Source organism: Magallana gigas, chromosome 1 (genome assembly GCF_963853765.1).
Source record: "Magallana gigas chromosome 1, xbMagGiga1.1, whole genome shotgun sequence".
NCBI lineage: Eukaryota > Metazoa > Mollusca > Bivalvia > Ostreida > Ostreidae > Magallana > Magallana gigas.
This window is the reverse complement of record NC_088853.1, coordinates 73,909,432-73,932,830: the sequence shown is the minus strand read 5'-3', so window position 1 is coordinate 73,932,830 and position 23,399 is coordinate 73,909,432. Positions and strand designations below refer to the sequence as shown.

General features: G+C 34.7%; 2 protein-coding genes across 3 annotated transcripts in view; one reads left to right on the top strand and one right to left on the bottom strand.

Moving 5' to 3' along the window:
- Positions 1-2,025: 2,025 nt before the first annotated feature.
- Positions 2,026-23,399, top strand: part of LOC105337929 (protein ERGIC-53) — an 87,525-nt gene continuing 66,151 nt past the window's right edge. Inside the window, exons 1-15 of one of the 2 annotated variants that reach the window (XM_066075140.1) lie at positions 2,026-2,223; positions 2,806-2,862; positions 3,397-3,494; positions 4,962-5,069; positions 6,376-6,437; positions 7,305-7,404; positions 8,104-8,227; positions 8,546-8,601; positions 8,863-8,951; positions 9,257-9,305; positions 9,884-10,051; positions 10,582-10,685; positions 11,421-11,598; positions 12,044-12,150; positions 13,482-16,488. In XM_066075140.1, coding sequence (XP_065931212.1) covers positions 2,076-2,223; positions 2,806-2,862; positions 3,397-3,494; positions 4,962-5,069; positions 6,376-6,437; positions 7,305-7,404; positions 8,104-8,227; positions 8,546-8,601; positions 8,863-8,951; positions 9,257-9,305; positions 9,884-10,051; positions 10,582-10,685; positions 11,421-11,598; positions 12,044-12,150; positions 13,482-13,518 — 1,485 coding nt within the window. In that variant the 5' untranslated portion in view covers positions 2,026-2,075 and the 3' untranslated portion in view covers positions 13,519-16,488. Of the gene's footprint in view, positions 2,224-2,805; positions 2,863-3,396; positions 3,495-4,961; positions 5,070-6,375; positions 6,438-7,304; positions 7,405-8,103; positions 8,228-8,545; positions 8,602-8,862; positions 8,952-9,256; positions 9,306-9,883; positions 10,052-10,581; positions 10,686-11,420; positions 11,599-12,043; positions 12,151-13,481; positions 16,489-23,399 lie in introns of those variants that run through there. The other variant, XM_066075141.1, reaches the window with a different exon arrangement.
- LOC136272730 (uncharacterized) lies at positions 17,830-21,483 on the bottom strand. The gene is made up of 2 exons (XM_066075070.1): positions 20,910-21,483; positions 17,830-19,238 (listed from the first exon to the last, which is right to left on the bottom strand). Exon 2 carries the CDS (start codon positions 19,203-19,205, stop codon positions 17,949-17,951), a length of 1,257 nt encoding a protein of 418 aa, XP_065931142.1. The 5' UTR covers positions 19,206-19,238; positions 20,910-21,483; the 3' UTR covers positions 17,830-17,948.

Below are 23,399 nucleotides of genomic sequence, written 5' to 3'. Positions count from 1 at the left end.
TTGATTTCCGCAAATTGACTCTTGATTCTCGGGGGATTTCCTCAAATAAAACCTACCAGAGAACACTATAAAACCTAAATTGCCAAAGTGAACTGACGTTACAATTACTTTTAACGAGGTCGAGTACAGTTTGCGCAGCGTTTCATTTGCATTGTGACCTCATCTTTTTCCTTAGTTGACGCCATGGCGTTATCGTTTCAACTGCAGATATTCCGCGAAATTGTCGAAAATAGCTCGTTTGAGGCGTAGAATTAATATTATATTGTAGAATGTCTTAAATTACAAGCTATTTCTGGGCTCAGGTCGAAAACGTGAAAAGGGTTCAGCAAGCCTAGCCCTCTCTCACATTTTCTTACCCCGCCTAAATATACCTTATTAATATGTATTTCAAGACAGAAACCACGTATTTTATATTTACGACCCTTAATATGTATTGTTATATATATCTATTTTTATTACTTAAATATGACTGAATGTTTTGATAAAATACTATAAAGATCACCATTTCCGCCTTTTCTAAAATTAAAAAAAATGCCATTATCTGACAAACCTGTGATATTAGGCATGCAAAAGAAAATCAAAGTACTGAAGTACTGAAAGCCGGGCTCTGTTGGTGTGTTTTTATGCATATTGTGCAGTAAAACCTGAAAATCTCTCTCTCTCTCTCTCTCTCTCTCTCTCTCTCTCTCTCTCTCTCTCTCTCTCTCTCTCTCTCTCTCTCTCTTATGCTTTTAATATCGGCAACGCATCAGAGAGCGACCACATTTTTGTAAGCGGCTACAAACAAAAATACGTGTGTCTAGCTATAGAAGAAAAAAAAAATCAACAGTTGCTGCCTTGAATTTTTGCAACAAGCGATATATATTCAATTCGCATTTCTTCAAAGTAGTTCATGGAAATTCATGTGCATTGGATGTGTCCAAAGTGCATAGTCTTGTTTTTAAAACACGTTATTAATAAGAAAACTAAAAAAGATAGACCATTCTCTCGAAATTGAAAAAAAAAGAAACAAAATGCCAACACTTTTGACAAAACGTGGCTCTTTGTGTAACTATTTGATTTAGTGGAAGCTTTTAGTTTGACGCTGTTTGGTTTTTTGTTTACTTTTGAAGTTGTGCTATTTATAGTAACATTGGCGATTTGCCTGCCTACAGCCAGGACTCTGCTTTCAGCAGAACCCGACTAAAAAATAATAGGACCCCTAGAACAAACCAGGAAGTGAAAGGTTTTTTTTAAATTGATTATTTGATGCGTTTTAAAAATAACTTTTATATGTGGAACAAAAAAAATAATCCCTAGGGCAGACGTTTTAAAAAAAAAATGTGAAAAATTGATACATTTTAAGCAAAATACCATAGAGTCTTATGTTAAAAATTAACTAACTTTGAGATGACCCCCTAAACAAACGATGTGGTAAATGTCTGATTTTTAATTTATTTTTTTTATCTTAAAATAATCTATTTATTATATCAGTAGAAATTCATGTAAAAAAATTTCATTGAAAAATCTATGGAAGATTGAGAACAAATTAGACCCGGCCTCGTTAAAAGGAAAAAAAAACCTCTGCATTGAACATTATGTTAAAATCTTTATTATTAAAGACATTGGGTCCTAGATTAAACTAGTTTTAAAGTACTCATAAAATCATAAATCAATAAAAACTCGAAGTATTGCTTATATATTGCAGCGTAAAAAGTATGAATAATGAAAAGAAAATAAATTGTATTTAATTTGTATTCAAATTCATTTATTTTTTGCATCATTTGTAAAACCATGCTATTTTTTAATTAATTTATTTGATGATACGTATATACATAATTAATCATAAGCAGTGCTCGCCCCAACGGTAGCACCGTAAAACATATTAACTGATTGTATAAATTTACCTTTAAAATCAAATAAGGAACAACATCTTATGTAATGTAAAATTCAATGTGAATAAATTTATTGCATCGTGGGTGACCCGCCACGGCTCGAGATCCGCCACATCATTATACAGAGTTACGCCCCTTGCTTCCCGCTAGATAGCGCGTCCAATCTTCCTTCCGTTATAGTTTTACTGAACGTCAAGCGCGATGCTGTCTGTTCTGGCTCTGTTGTTTTCCGCGGTTCTTTTAACAAATGGAGCCCAATTGAAGCCCAGGTTTGAATATAAGTACAGTTTCAAGGGCCCTCATCTCGTGCAGAGCAACAAAAGCATTCCTTTTTGGGATTACGGCGGGGGTAAGTTTAGCGACACTAGGTGATTTCTGGTTGGTTGTTGGTTATGTACACGTGTAGTTTGTCAACAATAACATATGCCGGCAAAATCTGAAGAATAAATGCAAATTCAGTCATTTTTACGTATTTTTCTCAAGTTCTAAATCAGTTTGCTTGATGCGCGTTGAAAAAATATGGATGCATTCGTAAATTAAAGAGAATGGCTAGCATATGGCATCATTTATCATGCAGTTAATGCAGTCATCAGCTGGTCATGGATTTTTAAAAAGTCCTTAAGGATGTTTGACTTTCTAAAAGTTTGTCAACTTTTTGAAGAGCATACTTTATTGATAAGAAGAGAAAATATTTTTTTTTTCATGCCTTGAGAAAAAAAACCTCATGAGTTCCTTCAAGTTGAATCTGCATCAAACATAAGGAACTATTGTCCAGCATCTAAAAATGTTTTGATGCAATTGTTGATGCAAAATCTGAACAAACTTAAAGATATGTACATGGGGTTGAAGTTTACTCTGGTCTATTAACACTGTGCCGTTTTTTTGTTATTATTTGTAATTTGAAACTTATATGATCTATCTTTTGTTTCAGATGCTATTGCTGGTGATGACAACATCCGATTAGCCCCGTCAATCAGGAGCAAACGAGGTCAGTGATGGTCATTCAATAATGTTTTTCTTTCCAATTTTTTTTGTTTTGTTTTTTATCTGACCAGATGAATTATAGTATGAAAAGTTAATTTCTATTACATGTATCTTCTATCCGAACAACACGTTGCTATCGAATATACATTTTAAATGACTTGAATGGAAGTGAAACAGATTTAGAATTGTGTAGTAGTTAGGGCTATATGGACCGTGGATATCAGCATGGGTAGCTCAGTGGTAGAGCTCCTGACTAGAGTTGCAGAGGTCCCAGGTTTGATTCCCGGTCCATCCATATGTTTTCAATGTAATTATATGCTCATTCCTCCTTTCTTATTACAATTGTATCAATTTGATTTTGAGACCATTTTTGTTATGAAAGAAAAAAAAATTCCTTCTTTAAAAAAGTATATATATTAGATACAATATCCAAAAATCAAGTAATGGTGAAATGATTTCTCACTCATTTCATTTCATCAAGTATCAGCCATTGTTCTTGATCTCTGCACATTTTAAGAAATATTTATTTGTTACATAGGATGGGTGTGGACCAATCAAAAGACCAACTTCAACCAGTGGTCCATCGAGTGTGTGTTCAAGGTCACGGGTAGAGGCAGAGTTGGCGCCGATGGACTGGTAAATTATTGTTTTTTCTCTTCATTTTTTCTCTCTCTTACGATCAAATACATTGTGTTCTTTCCCATGTGTATACGTCTTTGTTTCTGTTAAATGTTTGATACCTATGCCTTAATTCTTTATTACTGTTCTTCGTTGCTTCATATTTCTCCCTTCTCTCTCTTTTTCTACTGTGTATCTCTCTCACTTCTTTCTAAAATCTTAATAATTTGTTAATTTCATTCTTTCGAGTGAATGATTATACTTAATCTTAGATTGTACTATGGCAATTAGATGATTGATATTTTATTTTTGAAAAAAAAAATACATGATGGGTGACTGCTTGCAGAAAAAAAAATCTTTGATAAGCAAAACAGGAAAATAATGAAATACCCATACTAATGTTTATACATAAAAATTGCGTATGAATGCAAAAAAAATGGATCATATTAAAGACAACAGATGCATTAATTGTGTCCGTCAAATAAAAGCTAATTATAGAAAGTAGAGGTAAATCAATCACTCGGTTTTTATCAGAGTTATTGCCCCTAGCAAGACCTTGCCTGTGGGCTAGGGCATTACTAGCTCTCACTTCCTTTATATTGTATGCCTGACCTTAACAGGGCTAAAATTGTGTAAATTTGTGCCTGGCTTAGCGTGTTTTAATTGATACCTAAGGGCCAATTGTTACACAGATTTGAGGAGTTAGATAAACTTATCATGCGAAAAAACAGGATTTATTGAAGATAAATATCTGCTATGAGATGATCATTTAAATGAAAATTAATATATTTTACTTAGCCTGTGTTGTATGCCCATAATCTCTCAGTCAAAATGGGGCATATTAAGTAAATTAGGAAATGCATGTAAATTCACTATTTTGTATCGTGTGCTAAGTCAGCATAATTGAATTGATGACTGGTAATGACATTGATTTTACAATCAAGTACTCATGAATTGGTACATTATTAAAATAAAATAATTGAACAACAAAAGCATTCAATAATGTTACCATTTACTTATCATATCTACAGTTCTAAAAAAAACTGTTGTTAGTAATAAATGTTTTGTTGTCGTAATGTTCCCATGTTTTAAGATTTGGTAATTCATTTATTTTTTATGTTAAAAATTTGAAACTTTATCAAATCATCAAACTGCAAACACTATGAGGAACATCATGTTTACTAAATAGTAAAACACCATATAGTGGGAAAATGAAATCATTGCTTATTAGCCTGAATACACAGTAAATGTCAGTTGAATAATCTTGATGTTTAAATATTGTAAATATTGTAAATTTTAGTTTCCTATATCAGCTCTTTTTTGGGGAAAGGTTTTTGGTAACGTTTTTTGTTTTATTTTTCAAAGGAAGATAATTACAAATGTATATATTATGGAAGATAAGCAACATTGAGTGGGTGGTGGGGGTTGGGTGATAAGCCTCCCAGAATCAGAAATTGACGACAATTTTTTATTTTGTTTTTATAGGCAATCTGGTTCACAGAGGACAAGGGACAGGAGGGACCAGTTTTTGGGAACCAGGACATGTGGAGAGGGCTCGGCGTGTTCATGGACTCGTTTGATAATGACGGACAGGTGAGCATCATGCATATTCAATAATTTTGGTAATATGCATATTCATAAGCTTTGGCCACACCAACAGAATTTTTTGTTCGTCGGACATCCAGTGAAAAAAGGTCGAGCGGGCGAATAATAAAGTTATTTTCTTGTACCCAAAATTTTCAGGCAATATATAAATAAATTTCCGGGACGGTTATATTTTCTCCACTTGTTTTTGATTTAAAATGTGAAAAAAAGAGAGGAAATAGAACAGAAAACAGCACAGAATTTCGAACAAGAAATTATATTGGTGAGGCCATAGATATATAGATCATGAATTTTCTTCAGCTTTGGTAAGTCTCATGCATATTCATAGGCTCAAGTCTTACCCATGCCTACTCCTAAGCTTGGGTAAGACATGCATATTCGTAAGCTTTGGTAAGCTCATGAAGATTCATAAGGTCGGGTAAGTCCTTGCAATGCAATTTTTCTACAAGATTTTTGCTGCCCATGTTTTTAGCTCTTGTTTTTATTTATGCCAGCGTTTAACTGTGAGTAAAACAGGGAGGTAACTCCTGGGTCCAATAATTTAATGTCAGGCTTCTTATTGTCTCTCTGTTTTCATCTCTCTATCTCTCTGTGCAATCCACTATCTATAATACAGTTCTGTAGAATGTTTGAAAGCAAAGAAAGAAAGTTCTCTATTTAAAAAAAATGACTTTTATTTGTTCAAAATGTCTTCAAGTGTAGGAGCAGTTTCTGTGTATTTTGTAATTTTGCCATTTTAAAAAAAAATGCTTCAAAGTGTGTTGATTTCTTTTACTATCATTTTGGTTGATTTTTATCAAAGGCAAAACTGAGTGTTGCACCTTAAGCATTGCTAGATGTCATATAACATGTACGTTTTATTCTCTTGTCTCAGTATTTATATGCACTTGTTCTACATTTTTCTTTAATTTTTTATTCTAATTAAGAGTTTGACGATCAACATGATCTTTGGATTGCGCAATGAGAGAAGATGTATTGGTTTTAGTTAATGCACCACAACATTAGGTCCAGTGCTGCTACATTTCATCATGTTATTGTCATCCCCAATGTGTTAAAACATTAAATTGAGTTATTCCTCTTTTCAATTTGTGCGATACATATGGGCTGTTTTTTAATATTATAGTTTAAAACTTAACTTCTGATAAACTTCTGATAAACAGAAGGATTTTTTTTTTACCAGACAGACAGTTTGTCTATAACCTCTTTTACCTAAATATTTCTGTATTTTTCTTTCCTTGTTTTCCCCATACTGAACTTTTTTACCTCTATTTACCTGTGTTTTTACCTGTTTCAGCACAACAACCCTTATATCATGGCCATGGTCAACGACGGAACTCAACAGTACGACCACCAGAGGTGTGTGTCCTTATTAAGAATCAATACTGTAAGATGGATTGGTGTACTCATAATTAGTGGCCTAATTGTTGAACGTTTGGGTGGATCTAACATCTTTAGGAATTAAAGGGGTACCAGTGAGGGGGAGGGGGGGGGGGGGGGCTCAGAGCTCTGTTTGTCCGGTCAGTATTTTATATGGTATTTACATCTTTATGGCTTGGTCAGTATGTTAGGGTAATAGGGTGAGGAATTGTTTTGGGGGGTATTTTTTTAGGGGGAAGGGGAGATTGATTTTATGAGGGTTTTTTTTTTCCGGGGGGGGGGGGGGGGGGGTGACAGGGAGGCAGGAAGATGTGGGTGGGATGTGGTTCTCAATATGCAAGATTTCGTAAACATTAAATGAAACACGTGTAAATACACATCAATACAAGCCGGAGGTGTGTAGATATAAACCTGTTACATTCAGTATCTTCAGGGAAAGGGCACTAAATGAATCTGAACTGAACATATATTATATGTATTTAAGGGTACAACAATATACCCTGTAATATTGCTATAAGTCATAGTTAATTATTTGTTTGAAGCATGTTGTTTTTGACAGTTCGTACAATATGTTCATTGTTGTTGTCTTTTAGCAGTGACAGATCTAGCAATATACAGTCAAACTTTCATTATCTTGAACAAGATGGGACTGTTTAAATAGTTTGAGATATCTGAGTATTTGAGATATTGAGGGTGAACTACTTACAAAATAAGTGGTTTGGACTTACAAATCATTTCGACATATCCATTGTATTCGAGATATCAGTGTTTGAGATATCGAAGTTTAACTGTATTATGTTTTCAATGTGTATCATTAGTAACCATGTAGTTGTTGTGTTTTGACAGCGACGGCTCCCAGCAACAGTTGGGCGGGTGTCTCCGGGACTTCAGAAACAAACCGTACCCAGTCAGGGTCAAGGTCGAATACTACAGCAAAATCCTCACGGTATGTATGCAGTAGTGTATCACTTAAAGCAAAATACTAAAGGTACTAGCTGCATAAAGCAAACTCTTCATGGTATGTACATGTACCGCAGTAACCATACATAACACAAATATACTAAGTGTATAAGCTGCAAAAAACTTAATGTAATACAAACTGCATAAAACCAAATCATTCTGATGTCATGGTAAGTATAACATACCCATATTGTCTCTGTGTGTACTAAAACAAAGTAAGAGACAGTCATATACATGTAGTATGTACTAATAATATGTACTAATAAAAGCAAAGTAAGACTCCTATAGTATGTACTAAAACAAAGTAAGATACAGTCATAGAGTATGTACAGAGTAAAGCAAAACCAAAGAGTTCATCATCTATAGCCGCTCCCCATGTAAGACTTAGTGAGGGTGTAAACAATGTCATGAATTATATAGAACAGTTTACCAGGGTTGTCTCTAAGACCCGGGGCTGGGAATGTCCCCGCCTGAAATGACGGGTAATTACCCGGCTATTATTGCATTTCAAACACAATCAAGCTATAAGCTAGACCCCCCTTCTACTTTTTTATTTCTTCCTTTTAATTCAACCCTGGTTTACTGTTTCATCAAGATGAATGATATTGATATCTAGAACACATAGAAACGTTTTGAATGTGCATAAATCAAACATTGAGGACTTCATTTTGTTTGTGTGTTGTAGGTGTTTGTGAACAACGGTCTGACCAACAATAAAGACGACTTTGAGCTGTGTCTGAGGCAGGAGAATGTCAATCTACCAGAAAGTGCTTACTTCGGGGTCACCGCCGCCACTGGGGGTCTTGCCGGTAAGTACTCAACATTCTGATATACGACAAAATCCTCTGTAACTTATGGTGGAACATGCCATACACCTAACTCAGGATTTTGAGACTCGATAATGTTATCTCAGCTGGTAGTATGCCATGATAATTACAATAAAATCTTTCTGAAACTTTGCAGTGACACCTGCTATTTATAAATAATGTATCAGTGCACATTCTGCCTGACTTCTTGTATGTGTGTGTAAGCTATTGAAACCTCACTTTCTGATTTCTAATTTTAGCTGACTTCGTGTATGTGTGTGTAAGCTATTGAGACCTCAGCCCTCTGATTTCTATTTTTAGATGACCATGACGTTCTGGCTTTCCTCACTCACTCTCTACACAACAAGGAAGACCAGGTTTGTAAACTCTAACGAAGCATCGTACAATGCAGTGTATACCCAATCAGTAATCAGATTTTGAATGTTGATTATTTCGACAACAGTCTATGGTCCAAATCTTAATTTTCCCTTTCCATGATTATTTTGTTTCTTCGGCTTGTGCGCCAATTTTGAAAGGGCCTTAAGATATCACTGTTTGAGAGTATTTCAAAGCAAACCTCTCTCATAACAATTTCCAATGACAGAAATATATAAACATGCTTCTGATTGGTTTGACAGCCAGCCAATCAGGTACCAGAACAGGACAGACAGAAGTACGAGAAAGAATTTGATGAGTATTATAAGGAACTAGAGACAGCCAGAGAAAAGTGAGTTATCTTTTCCTGTTTTCCTGACTTATTCTCTTTAGTCAAAGAAAATTGAAAAAAAATAGAACAAAGAAAAGAGTGAAATAGGAATGAATCAAAGGGGAGTTATCTTTCCTTCCTTATGAAAAAAAATGTTGTCCTCTTCAAAAGAATGTTTTTTCATAAAGTTGAAAATGAAAAATAATTGAGGTTGAAGAGAAATATGGGTAAAAAAAGTTATTTTCTTATAAATCAAAGGGAATGTTCAGTCTTCACTTTATTGTTTCACTGACCAGGAATAATTGTTTCTTAATTTTGATTGACAGCTTCCAGAAACAACATCCCGGTAAACAACCTGGAGAATTTGATTCCATGGTAAGTCTACAATTCTTTTATCTTTAACAAATCTGAAAATTGAATGCAGGCCTTGTCTATCATTATTACTTAGGTTATTTCCTGCAATGTTTGACATTGTACTGACTCTAAGATGGATGTACATCTTGAGAATACCCACCATGGGCATTGCACTGCATATCTTATGCAAAATCAAAATTCAAAACAATATAATATTTTTTCTACAAAAATTACAAATGCTTTGAGTAGATCATACGAACAGGGATAAAGAAAAAGGAAATGTCAATTCAAATTAAAGGATGATAATCATGCTTTTCATGAAATTTCTAGTTTCTCTCATTTACATCAAAGATTTGTTCTTTTCAGTCATGACTTGCATCCCTTTCATCATGAATTACTTTGTTACTTTCTTGTCATAAATAACCATCATTTTCGGAGTGAATTAAAACTATTTCATCATGATTACATTTTCTTCATTATGATTTACTGTCCCTTTTATTGAGACTTACTTTCTCTTTCATTATGATTTACTTTCCCTTTCATTAAGACTTACTTTCTCTTTCATCATGACTTAGTTTCCTTTTTACCTTCCTTTGCAGTTCGAGGCCCAGGAGGACCGCGAGTTGCGGATGATTTTTGACGGACAGAATGAGATGCACAACACTCTAAAGGAACTCAACAGGAAGTTAGACGAGCTGATGGGAAGACAGGAAATGGTGCTCTCCCGCGTTAGTCAGCTGACCGGCGGAAACGTGCAGGTTGCTCAGGTACGTAAAAGTAAAACTGTTGTACAGGTAAAATATTCAACAGACATGTAAAACGTGAGTCAGCTAATGACCCGAATGTGCAGCTAGCTCAAGCAGAAATGGTAATAGTTAAACTTGTGACAATAGACCAAGGTGTCGGTGAACTTTAGTCGCAGGGACAGATAAATCACTTGTAAGAAATTTAATATGCTACTTCAGAAACAGAAATGTGCAGGTTACATGCATATACTGGTAGTATTTGTTCTGCTGTCACATAAGATAAGGCAATGTTATGTGATAAACTTGAACTTTAAACTATATTTCTATTGTCTGTAAAATCCTAATGGTAAAGGTATTGGTTAACCTCTATTTTGATCAAAGTAGCAAAATAATTTATAATTATTTTGACACTTCACGTTCCTTTTGTTGATATGTATTACATCATTGAATTCTGTAATTCTGTAATGTGGTCAGTGTGCATTGTAACTCGGGTCTATAGCATGTGCTGTTATGTTTGTGTATTATAAGTCACGTTACGTTCTGTTCTATAGGGTGGAGCAGCCCCTCCCCTGACCATGGATACGATCAAGAGACACGAGGTCGATCAAGTGATGAACAACCAGATGCAGATAATGAACGACGCCAGGGACATCAAGTAAGTGTATTTAAAACTCTTTGCCTTGACTTTTTTAAGACCTACACATCCTCTGCCAAAGATGTTGGTTTTCTAGTTAAGCGTGAGGAATTCATGTTCACATTAAGTTGCAACAATCACATCTCGTAGATTTTGAAATCTGGCTTTTATTTTTTTTAGACAGAAATTAACTAAAGTTTAATAAAAATGTGATTAAAAAATTGGCATTAACGATTTTTTAAATCTCAATTTGATGCAAAATGGTTGAATCCCTGAATTAAGTACCGATGAAAAAGAATGAATCTTTAGTTTTGGGTCTCAGTAACTCTTTGATAAGAGCGGTGACACAGGGCACAAGGGAGTCGTGGGTTCAAGTTCTGGTTAAGATTGGACTTTACACCGCTTATTGCATAAATTAATAAACAATATCACATAATGAACAAATATTAAAATAAATTTTATGAACACCTCGGTGTTAACTACACATATTTTTATTATGAATATTCGATTTATCTCAGACTGAGATGTCACACTTTCATTTGTTTAAATATACAAATGTAGCATGTGACTGCCATATACGGTATATTTCAATAAATCTCAGACATTTCGGCTAAGCCTTGCTGTCTATGTTATTGATCAACCCGATATGTCTCTGTAGTTAGTCATTAAGAAACCTAATAGGAAATTTAAATTTGATATTTTAATTATTTACAACTGATTACACCTGTTACTGATTACACCTGTTCCCTTTATCAGACAGGTGGTCTATGACGTCCAGCAGAGGGCCGGCCAGATCCAAGGCAGCATGAGTACGGGGGGCGGGGCCCAGGTGGGCGGGGGAATCCCCCAGGACATCCAGAGCATCATCTACAAGCTTCAGGAGAACATGAACTTTGTGAGGTCGGACCTCGCCAACGTCGCAAACCGACCGCAGGTCAGTAGAACTTTGTCTCGGATCAGTCTGTCAGATTTATTCTCTCTGTGAACCAGACACTCTGTATTCTTTTGTTCTGTTTAAAGGTGTAACTTGTTCTGTTGTATTAAAGGTTCATTATATATTATAGTGTAACTTGTGTTGTTCCATTGTAACTAGTTCCATTAGTTCTAAAAGTTCACTATTTGTTCCATTGTAACTTGTTCTGATCTGTCTAGGAGTTCATTATACATGTTTGTTATTTTGTAACCTGTTCCATTTGGTCCACGGTTCACCATATGTTTTGGTGGAACAAGTTCTAATTGGTCTAAACATTTGATGTTTGTTCAATTGTAACTTGTTATGTTCTGTCTAGAAGTTCATTATACATGTGTGCTATGTAATAACTTATTCTACTCTATTATAACTTGATCTGTTATGTTGTAACCTGTTCGTTCTGTTCCAGGGTCAGATGAACTGTCCAGAGGTACAGAGTAGCTGTGTGTCTCCCATGCTGTTCTTCCTCGTCATCGGTCTACAACTATTCTTCATCGTAGGATACATGGTGTATAGGTAAGTCCACTTCTTACTTGTACCTGTGTAATAGCAATAACTTCGCTAGCCAAGGTACCTGTGTAATAGCAATAACTTCGCTAGCCAAGGGTTTTTGGTCCACTTTGCTCCCCATAAACCCTTGGCGGATTTCATTACGAAAAATCAGAGATGTGGTGGCGCTATCTAGCGAGCAACTTGAGTTGCGTCCCTTTCATATATACATTTTAATCGAAATATACAACGGGTTATATACACATCATGGCATTAATACAACTTGAATACATGTTGACTACTGAATATTGGAACATAATGAACGATGCTATTAACAGTGATTAAATACGAATCAAGTTATAACATAGGGAAAGCACAGGATGTTTTATTCATAGTATTTTGTAAGGATCTGTACCTGGAGTGAAAAAAGTTGCCGATTTATATGAAAGCTTTCATGCAATAAAACCAGGTGTCATCGTGAATATTGCTGACAAAAGAAATTAAATAAAACAGAGCTCACTGAACCTTTAAAAGCAATAACCATAAGCAGGAACGTATATACTAACGGGATAGGCAACTTCTACATTCGCCATGTTTACTTCCCATGCTATCACGCGAGCCTTGACAAGCTTGTAGAACTATATAGTTCAATCCCAGTAAAATACATAGGTTTTTAAAGCGATCTGGTTAGACCATCGTTGGGGAGATACTGTACTCAAGAACTTGTGTCTCAACTTGTTAAAAGCACCGAATGTTTTACCAAAGATCACACATGTGCTTTCTTTTAAAATTTATATTTACAAGCACTGCGATTGGATCAGCTAATCGCAGCTGCAGCCAATCATAAAATGGAGGTTGTCACAGAGTCTTTGTAATAAACTCCGCCAAGGGTTTATGGGGAGCAAAGTGGACCGAAAACCCTTGGCTAGCGAAGATTAGGAAGGGATTAAGAGATAATTCAATCTTCCTCTTTCCATCTTTTTTTTTTCTTTTAACTAAAACAGTTACCTTTATTCATGTTTTTTAATTGCTGATGCATTTATATTCTGCACAGCACTTTATTCCAAGTACAATGTAATAATCCACAAAATGTTAAACACGCAGTGGTTGTATAGTTATGAGTGAGGATAACGTTTTTGGCAAGTTAGAGTAGATTTGATGTTTACCAGTAACTGTAAATTTCTATCTTTAACTGTTCATTATTCATTTGTATAACATTTTTTGCTATGTACTTAATTTTATACATGCTGCTATCTGCTGTTAAAAAATTCTAGACAGGAAACACTGTGATTAATTGTACATGTACATGTTATACATTGACAGTATTTTATACCTTTCTTTGTATAATTTCATTTCAGATCAAACAAAGAGGCTCAGGCTAAGAAATTTTATTAGGGTTTACAAGAATTTACAGAATGTTAAGTTTTTAGGAATTTTATGGTGCATTTAATGTAAGATTGAGTACGATGTATCAGTGAGAGAGAATGAGTCGTGTAAGAGTTACCTGCCTTGCAAATGGTGATCAGATTTATGAATGGAGTCAACAATTTTTTTTAAAATCTTTGTTAACATGTATTTTGGAGATTTTTGTTTTCAAACATCTTTTATTGTATATTTTGGGGTTTTATATAAAAAGAAACAGTGTAAAGAAATGAGACAACATTTCCTAAAATTAGAATTATTTTCACTGTGAATCTATTTTAAAATGAAAAAAAAACAATGTGAATTGATTGTTGAAAAATTTGTTAAAACTGTATATATCTGCAGCAAACTGCCAAAATGATAAAAAAAAGGAAATGAATAATTAGCAAAGGAGTCGTATGAAGTAGTAGCAAATGCATTTTTGATTTAATTGATCTAGGTTTTTTTAATCATAGCATTTTAATCTCAATTCAGACCTGCATGTAAGTTATCAATTGTCTAATTGTGTTAATATAAAGCATATTTATTGTTATTATGTGAAAAATATTCCAGACAGTAATTATTATTTACATTTTGATTGTGCAATTTTTATCGGAAGATGATTTAGAGGCAATGACTTTGTGCTGTGTTTTCCTGTTTACTGTTCTTTGCATCAGATTTACACAGATTTTTAACTTCTTTATAATTGTTATTCAGGGGCACTTTTTTTGCTTTGAATTTTTAAATAGAAGCCTTGCTGTGTGATGCTACATGTGAAGAGGTTTACCTTGAATATCAAAAGCTTTTAAAGAATCAGAGCGTCTTTATTAGAAACAGTGGTCTCATTAGTATGATTATTATAATTAATAATATATAAATATTATAAATATATAAAAATATTAATAATAGAATAATATATTCTCTAGTTAAACTATCATACTTTTATTACAGTTTTGGTAAATATTGCCAAAATGACAACAGAAAGCTCTGAGTAGTTAAAAATTATGAAATTAATTGATACCCATTCATTTAATATAATATATAACTGATAAATGATGTGTGCAAGAGAACCATAGGTTTACTTGTATAAATGTACATATATATAATGTGTACATGTGATTATGATCTGAAACCTTAGGGTTTACTAATTACATTCCTCTATATTGTACTGTAAAATGAAACTTCATGTATTTATAACATGTAGTTACTGTAAATTTCTTATATAACGGGAGTACTTATTTCCGCGATCCCGCTGTTTTGAATCAAATCACGAAAATACAATATTGTGAACACAGATCCATATTTCTTATAGTTCTCAACCCTCAGAAAATAATGGCAAAGTTTTAAAGTGCACGATTTTACGCGGATATAAATCCCTCGCATTCAATAAGTGATTTACAGTAACTAAACATATGTACTGGTATATGTCACTTGTATAAACTAATAGGTACCTCTACTGTTGTACAAATACAAAGTACTTAAGCTTCTGTTACAAGAAAACTACACCAACTATGTTTAATAAAGCGCAACCTTTATAATCCGAAACCTCTATAATCCAAAAATTGATTCATCTTGCTTAATGCCACATACTTCAAACCTTACATGTATAACAAGATGTAGGGTTACTGCTTATTTGAAACTCTCCAGAAATGCATTTATTATTCCATGGCATGTATTCACCACACACCTAATTGTCCATCATCTTTTAGTTTGGACAAGCTTTTGTGTGTATGGAAGAATTCAATGTCTAAACTTTGTATGACGTCTTTTTAATGTGTTTATCATGATTCATATATTGTATGCAATGCATTTTCATAAGGAAAAAGAATTTTTATCAATGTTGTCAGTTTTGTCAAAATTTTGGTTTTTAATAACAATTTTTCCCATTATTTTTATCATTTTTCTATATAAGTAACGTTAGACCCATATTGATTGGCGTTGAAGTTAGCTTTGTACTATTAATTAAATTTAGAAAAGAAAAATCCAAGGAATATACTAGTACATTTATTCAAATGTAGCAAATGACTCAAGATAGCATATTTATTAGGTAGAACCTGTAGAAATGATATATTTATTATAATGATTAGATTTTTATGTAATTTATTGATCAAGTAAAATTGTTATAATGCACGTGATGAAATTATGGTGCTTTTTTGATTGCAACATCCCACCTACCTATCGCGTATATTACACTTGAAACAATTTCGAAGAAAAAATGATTGTGAATTCAAATATTTGGGAGGATTTTTATTTTGCTATTCTCCTGATATTTTGGTGGAATTTTGTTTTGCTATTTTCCCCTTAGATATCCTGCACTAGATATTTTGTTATCATGGGTCTTTATCATCTAGTCATTGTCAAAGTAATGGCCTGTATGGGGAGCCAGGCGGTGTTTATAAGGCCCCAGGTGTCTAAATCTCCAGGACTTTGTCTAAGATCTTCCATGTATTCATTTTAATTTTTTTATTGCATATTTTTCCAATGTTCGACTTCCACCAATTTTTTTTTTCTCATTATGTGCAGCATGTGTTATACATAACGTTTGTCTAGTACTAAAATTGTATCAAATTTTTAAACTAGGTCATGTGACATCTCTTGACCCAATTTACAATACCACTTTAAACAGCGTCACTTTGTTGCCATAGAAGAAGACATTTTATTGACTATTGTATATCAAATCAACTCTGATGTTAAGTTCATTAGAGAGCGCATGCGTACCAATATCACGTTCAACCCCCTCCCTCTTCCTTTATTGAATGTACCCCCACCCTCCCCCCTAGTCATTTTAAAGTGTGTTTGGCATGTATGTGTGTGTAAATGTGCGTGTGTTTGTGTGTGATAATAATGGATGTAGTTTGTGAAAAATTAACATGTTCAGCAAAAGTCATGTCCGCCATATTGTGTCTGTCTTCATCCATGTTTGGTAAATGGTTTATATTTATTAATAAAAGTCAATAAAAAAGACGTTTTCGTTTTGTACTTGATTTTTGTGTGTGTGTGGAGGTCATCGGCCTCCCTAAGCCGTCACTGTTCACTGCTGTGTCTGAGCCAGTGTACCTTGAAAATGAATAACAATGTATGCATGCAACCGCTTCAAAAAATAAACACTACATATCATTTCTTTTTCATAGCACTTTTGGTAATTTTTTTGAAAATTAATGTGAAAATTAGCGTATTGCTACCTCGGGGCTGCATTCAAGACCGTAGTTGCACCGTAGAGCTACGTAGTTGAATGGTAAGCTGGCCTAGCCGCTATGTAGATATTCGTAGCCTAAATATTATATACTAGATATTCGTAGCCTAAATATTATATGCCTGATATTCGTGGCCTAAATATTATATGCTAGATATTCGTAGCCTAAATATTATATGCTAGATATTCGTAGCCTAAATAGTATATGCTAGATATTCGTAGCCTAAATAGTATATGCTAGATATTCGTAGCCTAAATAGTATATGCTAGATATTCGTAGCCTAAATATTATATGCTAGATATTCGTAGCCTAAATATTATATGCTAAGCATCAAATTCAAGATGGTCACCTTAGATACCACTTTGTCACAAACATCAAATCGGTTTACTTTGTGATATTTTGTTCATCCTTTAGGTTATAATGAATTTAAACATGTATATTCCGCTTGAAATAAACAATATATGTCGGTGTAATAAGTCTTTAGTTGAATATTTTCATTTTAAATCTGAGATCAATAAACCAAGATATCTATGACCTAGCGACTAGGCTAGCTGCTACGATCTTGAACGCAGCCCTGGTGGTTTTTGGCGCTTTTTTGGGGGGGGGGGGGGGAGGAGACAGACACAGTACCCCTTGATGTTGCGAATTTCCTATGTGTTAAGCAGTAGAGCGATGGAAACACGTCATGTACTGTCAAAGTGCACATTGAGCCAATGTTAATAATCAATGCCTTCAAAATGTGCTTGTACATTGTGATCGCAGCTAAGATACGATGTCTATCTTAACATCATTCGATCCTCAGCAATGTTCGATAACTCTAAATTATCCGCATTTTTTTATCCGTACCATAGATCTGCTTTTTATATAGACAATGTTAATGGGTCTTGAAGAGTTTATATTACTTTGAGACATTCCATGAACTGCTTTGCCAAACTTGCAATAATTTCGTAAAATGCATGGATACCATCAAACAAATTCTTTTCATTTTTTTTTTCATTTGTAAAGTTTAAGGGGTAATTATTATTTTTATGATGAAAAAAAAAATACTTTGAGGCTGAGGATCAAACCACAAATACAAATCAGTAGTAATTATACACGACCGTACTGTAAATATCAACATTAAAAACAATTTATTAATCTATTTCAAATAAACAAAACAACAAAAAAAACTAGAGTTCAAACAAATAACACATCTTAAAGTTAAATATTGAAATCCAGAACCGTGCAAGTCTATTTGTCACATGACCCCGTGTCGTCATGGCAACAGCATAATGTCGGCTCATAGCTGTGATGAATATTCTTTGGGTTGTAAGTGATCTTCCGTCGTTTGGACGACTCACATGATGTCATATCGTTCGGAACTAGTGTGTATTTTCCCTCATTTTCGTTCCATATGTGCAAAGGCCCGCGGAAGCCATATTTATCCGGACGGCAACTAAAACCAAAAGGGGTGAAGCACCCAAAGTACTGATATTGGCCCGACTCCATGTCGATGACGCGAACGCCAGGCTGCTTTAAGACGTCATGCAGCCGCCATCTTTGATCCACCTGCAACCTTAGGTTGTCCGTTTTCACTATCCTCGTGCGGAGTTCTTTGTTGTAATATTTCAGAGTGCATTGGGGGTTTTCCTCTATCACTGCCTGTAGCAGGTTGGTTGGATTGAACACCGCGTCAGTATCCTTAAGGTACCTCATCATACACCGCACTGCGTGATCTGCCACCGCATTCACCTCCGCGGCATCCGCTAGCATTGCTAATTGATATTCATACGCGATGGAGAGTTCCGAAGCTACTGCTTGTAACTCACAGTCAAAGTCTTCCTTCTGAATACTATCCAACGGCCTGGTTATTCGGATTGCCTTCCTTCTACGAATAACATTATGTAATCCTCTGAGAAACCTTCGGAAATTTATGCTTCCACCGAACCGGAAGGAGTTCCGAATGCACCGCGCTTTAGAATACGTCTCACCGATGATCATTTCCATGTCTTCCTCATCATCGTGGTCGGCTTCTCCGCAGTGGGGTTTGGCGTTTACACCGAGCTCTGATAAGATCCGTTGATATTTTGTCTTTTTGCGATTAAATGTCAAAACAAGTCTCTCTTGGAACAATTCAATCACTTTAGCAACTTCCGCCTCATTGGGATAACATCGAATTCGTTTGGAAGTCTTCCCTTTGGATGATTTTTCACCGCGACACACGGACTTCAAAGTCTCTGTCGGTTCTGTATCTGAATTTTCTAGTTTTGGGTCTTCTTGGTCAGACTTTTCACTGCGATGCTTGGTCTCTGTTAAAACTTTCGTTGTTTCGTTGTTTGTATTTTCTATTTTCTTGTCATCATAATCAGACCCAATGCACTGTTTAGAGCATGAGTTTATTTCAACAGCAATGTCATCTGCCGTTGTTTCATTGTCTTCATTAGTTTTAGAATTACATTGGGTGTCTCCATCACACACCTGTTTCTCAGTCATTCCTATCTCGTCCATTTCTCGCCAAATTCATGAACTGGTCAGATCACTCTGTAAATTTAAGACAAGACATGTTCAGTTGTTCACACGTTTAAATTGACATGCACGTGTATTTCTCTATTTAACCATCACACTCCGGAAATCCTTAGATATCATGCGGGAAAAACCCGGTCAGACAGTTTCATGAAAAGAGTGGGGTGAAAAGTTCATAAAATTATAGCTATATATATGCAGGTAAATTATACCAGAAACATTCTTTTAAAAATCTCAAATGCACATGCTCAGTATCACATCTGAAGCTTATTATTTATGACTTGAAAGATGAATTTGTTTTGTAACACAGTATTGCATTAAATACTCTCTCTCTCTCTCTCTCTCTCTCTCTCTCTCTCTCTCTCTCTCTCTCTCTGTATTTTAAAGTAGAAAACACTCTAGAATTTCAGTGAATGGTCAAGCTCATCTTCCCAAGTCAAAGGTTTATGTAGAGCGGGGCGGATCAGAAACCCTTGACTTGGGAAAATCGGTCAAGCTATGATGGGCTTTGAAAATAGCACATTGTACATTTAAACTGTATATATATATTAAACAGGGATGTGAATTAATTACACAATCTCAACGATTTAAATAACGGACGGACACCTCCCTAAATCGTGTTTCCTGAAAGGAAGAAGCTGGTATTAATTATATTCTTCCTGAACACATTATGTTCATTGTACAAGAAGGAATTTAAATCATCAATTACTATTCTTTGATAAGCCCGATATGTAATTTTTATTGTAGAGTCATCGGGTAAACATTAGACTTTTGCTTCGTAACATACGAAATTCTGCAAGGGCTATTTTATTGAATCTGGACATCATTATCATCAACTTCTGCCCTGCAAGAAAGTGTTTCCAAACTTCAAACACTGAACGGCCCGGGTACCCTTAATAAAATCAGCCGCGATTTTTTCTCTGTACTTCAAGATATTTTGCTTTGGTATACGAGATATTTTAAATGTTATTAGAAAAGCATGATCTTTTTTGAGCCCGAAAAATACCATATAAAAACGTCCATTACATTTAACCCCCTCCCCATTGGAAATCGACCGCCAAATAAAGAGCCCGTGTAATCTTCACCATATTTTGATTGTATCAATCTCTTCAGAAGAAGAGTCCTATATTAAGATATAAAAAATATCTATAAAGATTTAAGATAAATATTAGGGTTTTTTCTTTACTAAATAATAAGTATATCGACGAAATAAATAGTTACACATGTATTAAGTCTCTGAAATTGAAGTTTCAGGGTAGATCTGATGGGGTATTCGTTGACCCCCCCCCCCCCCTCCCAGCCTTCTTAATCCGCTGTTGTTTAGTGTAGTGTCGTGTTTTTTTTAACCCACATTAGATCCGCCACTTGAATCGATAGCGCACATGAGTTTAAATGGGAATCCCTTTAGCCTAACCGAAAATGAAACTAGAATTTCATGTTTACTCTATCCCCGGGCCATCCCCCTTCAAACACGTTAACAAGACTTATTGTAAAATAATAATTTAATTCTACATGAGATTAAGAAACTTGTATACTAATATATTATCTCTTTATGTCCAATATATTACAGGTGACTGATCAAATGTATTATACATATACCGTTCAACAGATGTAATTTGATACGTAATTTCTGAGAGTGAGAGAGAGAGAGAGAGAGAGAGAGAGAGAGAGAGAGAGAGAGAGACCTACCTGTTTAGATCCACACACCAATATACGTGATCTTCCTTTTAAATACAATCCGCCGGGTTGCCGAACAATACGCGTTCAATCAGCAGTAGTTCGATAACACCGGCCTAATCCTCCACACAACAGAGATCGCTGTCGCTTCTGTTGATTAACTTGGTCACATCCGGGCTACTTCTATTTTCCCCGGGAAGTTCATCAGCCGAGATTTTCCCGGTCACTTAATTCCGTTTGTTGTTGGTGTGTTTATTTTCCTTGGAATGTTCCCCTCTCTCTGACTCATAACACCCACATATAAATAACTGAACGCTCCGTCTATTCATTCAATCTGTCTATCATCTGTCTTCTTTCTTTCTATCCGCCAATCGCTCTCAGATGAATCGATATCTTGATAATATAATGCATCCAAACAAGGGCCCCTGGGAAGCGTTGGCATAAAAGTGTGTCAAGCTTTGTTATGCATAAAGTGCACGTGAGTTATATATATAATTAAATCCAATGGATTACATTGTGCAGTAAGATCGGTGACCGCGTGTACACATGTAGGTCAATTTATTATTTTTTGTCACGGTCCGCCGCCCGGTGAATTGCCGTGTTTATAGATAAACGCACGCATCTGTTGCGTAATACTGATATCCGTTTGTTTATTGTTCATTACAATGGGAAGATATAATGTGTATGGAGATAAGATGAGAGAGAGAGAGAGAGAGAGAGAGAGAGAGAGAGGGGGGGGGGAGAGGGGGTTGTTGTTGATTGTTGAGGTATCCGATCTATATTGGGACCTAATTTTTCAAACCTTGAATATCCATCATGTATTTAATGCTCTGTTATTAATTAATTTATAGCAATTTAGATTATAGAAAATGATTTCCAAACATATATCATTACATGTAACTTAGCAGTAATTCATTAATGAAGATTGCATTAAGGTCTATGGGGAAAAGCAAATTTATCAAAATAAAAAAGTGAATACTAAAAATATCAATAAATGCTTTGGTGGAAAGGTGTATTTTATTATAGGAATACAAACTATTGAAAATAAATTTTATACCGTATATATTTATTTTTTTTAGAATTAATTTTTATAGATTAAAGCAAAGGGGGGCAACTCTGCAGGAAAGGGAAAAAGTCATTCATTGGGACACATTCAACTCTTCCATATTAATACTTTAGCTTGAACATTATGTCCAAGTATAATGAGTAGTAAGCCTATACATAGCTGTTATGCATCTAGATTCATTGACTCTGGGGCTATTCCAGAGTGTCCTTTTGATGCTAGAACCATTATGACGTCATGATTTTGAAAAATTATTTTCCCGTACTTAACGGCTTAAAAGGAGTTATGTAGACAATTCAACAATTTCTTGACATTCTATGTTAAATCATGGGAAAAGTAATCCCGATATATTCAATTTGACATCATTCTAAATAGGAGGTCATAAGCTTGTTTAATTCCGTTTTGTGGGAGACTGTATAGGCATTCTAGATATATTTTATTAGTCAAAAATTGACAAAACTCCGAAATGTGTTCTTCAATTCTTTTATACTTTGTTGAAAATGACACCTTAAAACAAGATGTTTCATTGTGTTTACCAAACATTTAAGCCTCGGTACACCCTGCCAAACAATTAAAGCAATTGTTATGAAGCATCATTGAAAGAATTTTTATGAACCTGTAAGCATGCACCTTTCATTTACTAGATGTTGACCTTAAGGAGTTTGATCACTATCAACATGTTTGATGGGCCCCAGTGTACATGTATTTTAAAATTCATATACTTATGCATGAGCTAGCTTTATGCCTAATTAATGGGTTAACTCGCACATTAATGGCACAGAATTAACTTTTCTTTATAATGATAATGTTAATACAACAGGGGATGAACTTAACAAAACACGTGAAATAAATTTAAAAACTCATCATTCTTGAATAGCGTTTATACTCGGGGTGTTATATTAAGAATTGCCCCCCCCCCCCCATTTTTTATTCCCTTTTTTTGCAAGCAAGGATACATAGTTCACTCCCCGTCGGTTGACAATTGTTTTCTCGGGCTGTCAATTTGAACTAGTACTGTTACCCATCCAAACAGGTACTATTTATTTTATTATTATAAATGTCTTAATTTTCGAGAAAATTTTACCGCTTTTATATAGAAATGACGTGAATTCTACGGCGAACCGTACACGCATAATTTACGCGCATGTAACAATTCGTTGTGTTGCCTATTGCAAAGTGTGTTGCTAACGCTGAGGGTAATAGAAAGAATTATCAACTGCGTCTTGACCAATCAGAATGAAGTATAATTATCAGGTATAGACATCGTTTTTCTTTAAATGATGACTCACACGTGTGTTTAAAGTTGAACAAAATCCTCGCAGCAATATCGTTGCTCAACACATACAAGTTTTAGCTGTAAGCCTATTTTTTCAAATTTGTAATTAAAGAAAGAATTTTTTTTTTCTTTTTGACTAAATCAACGTGAAACTTGTCCATAA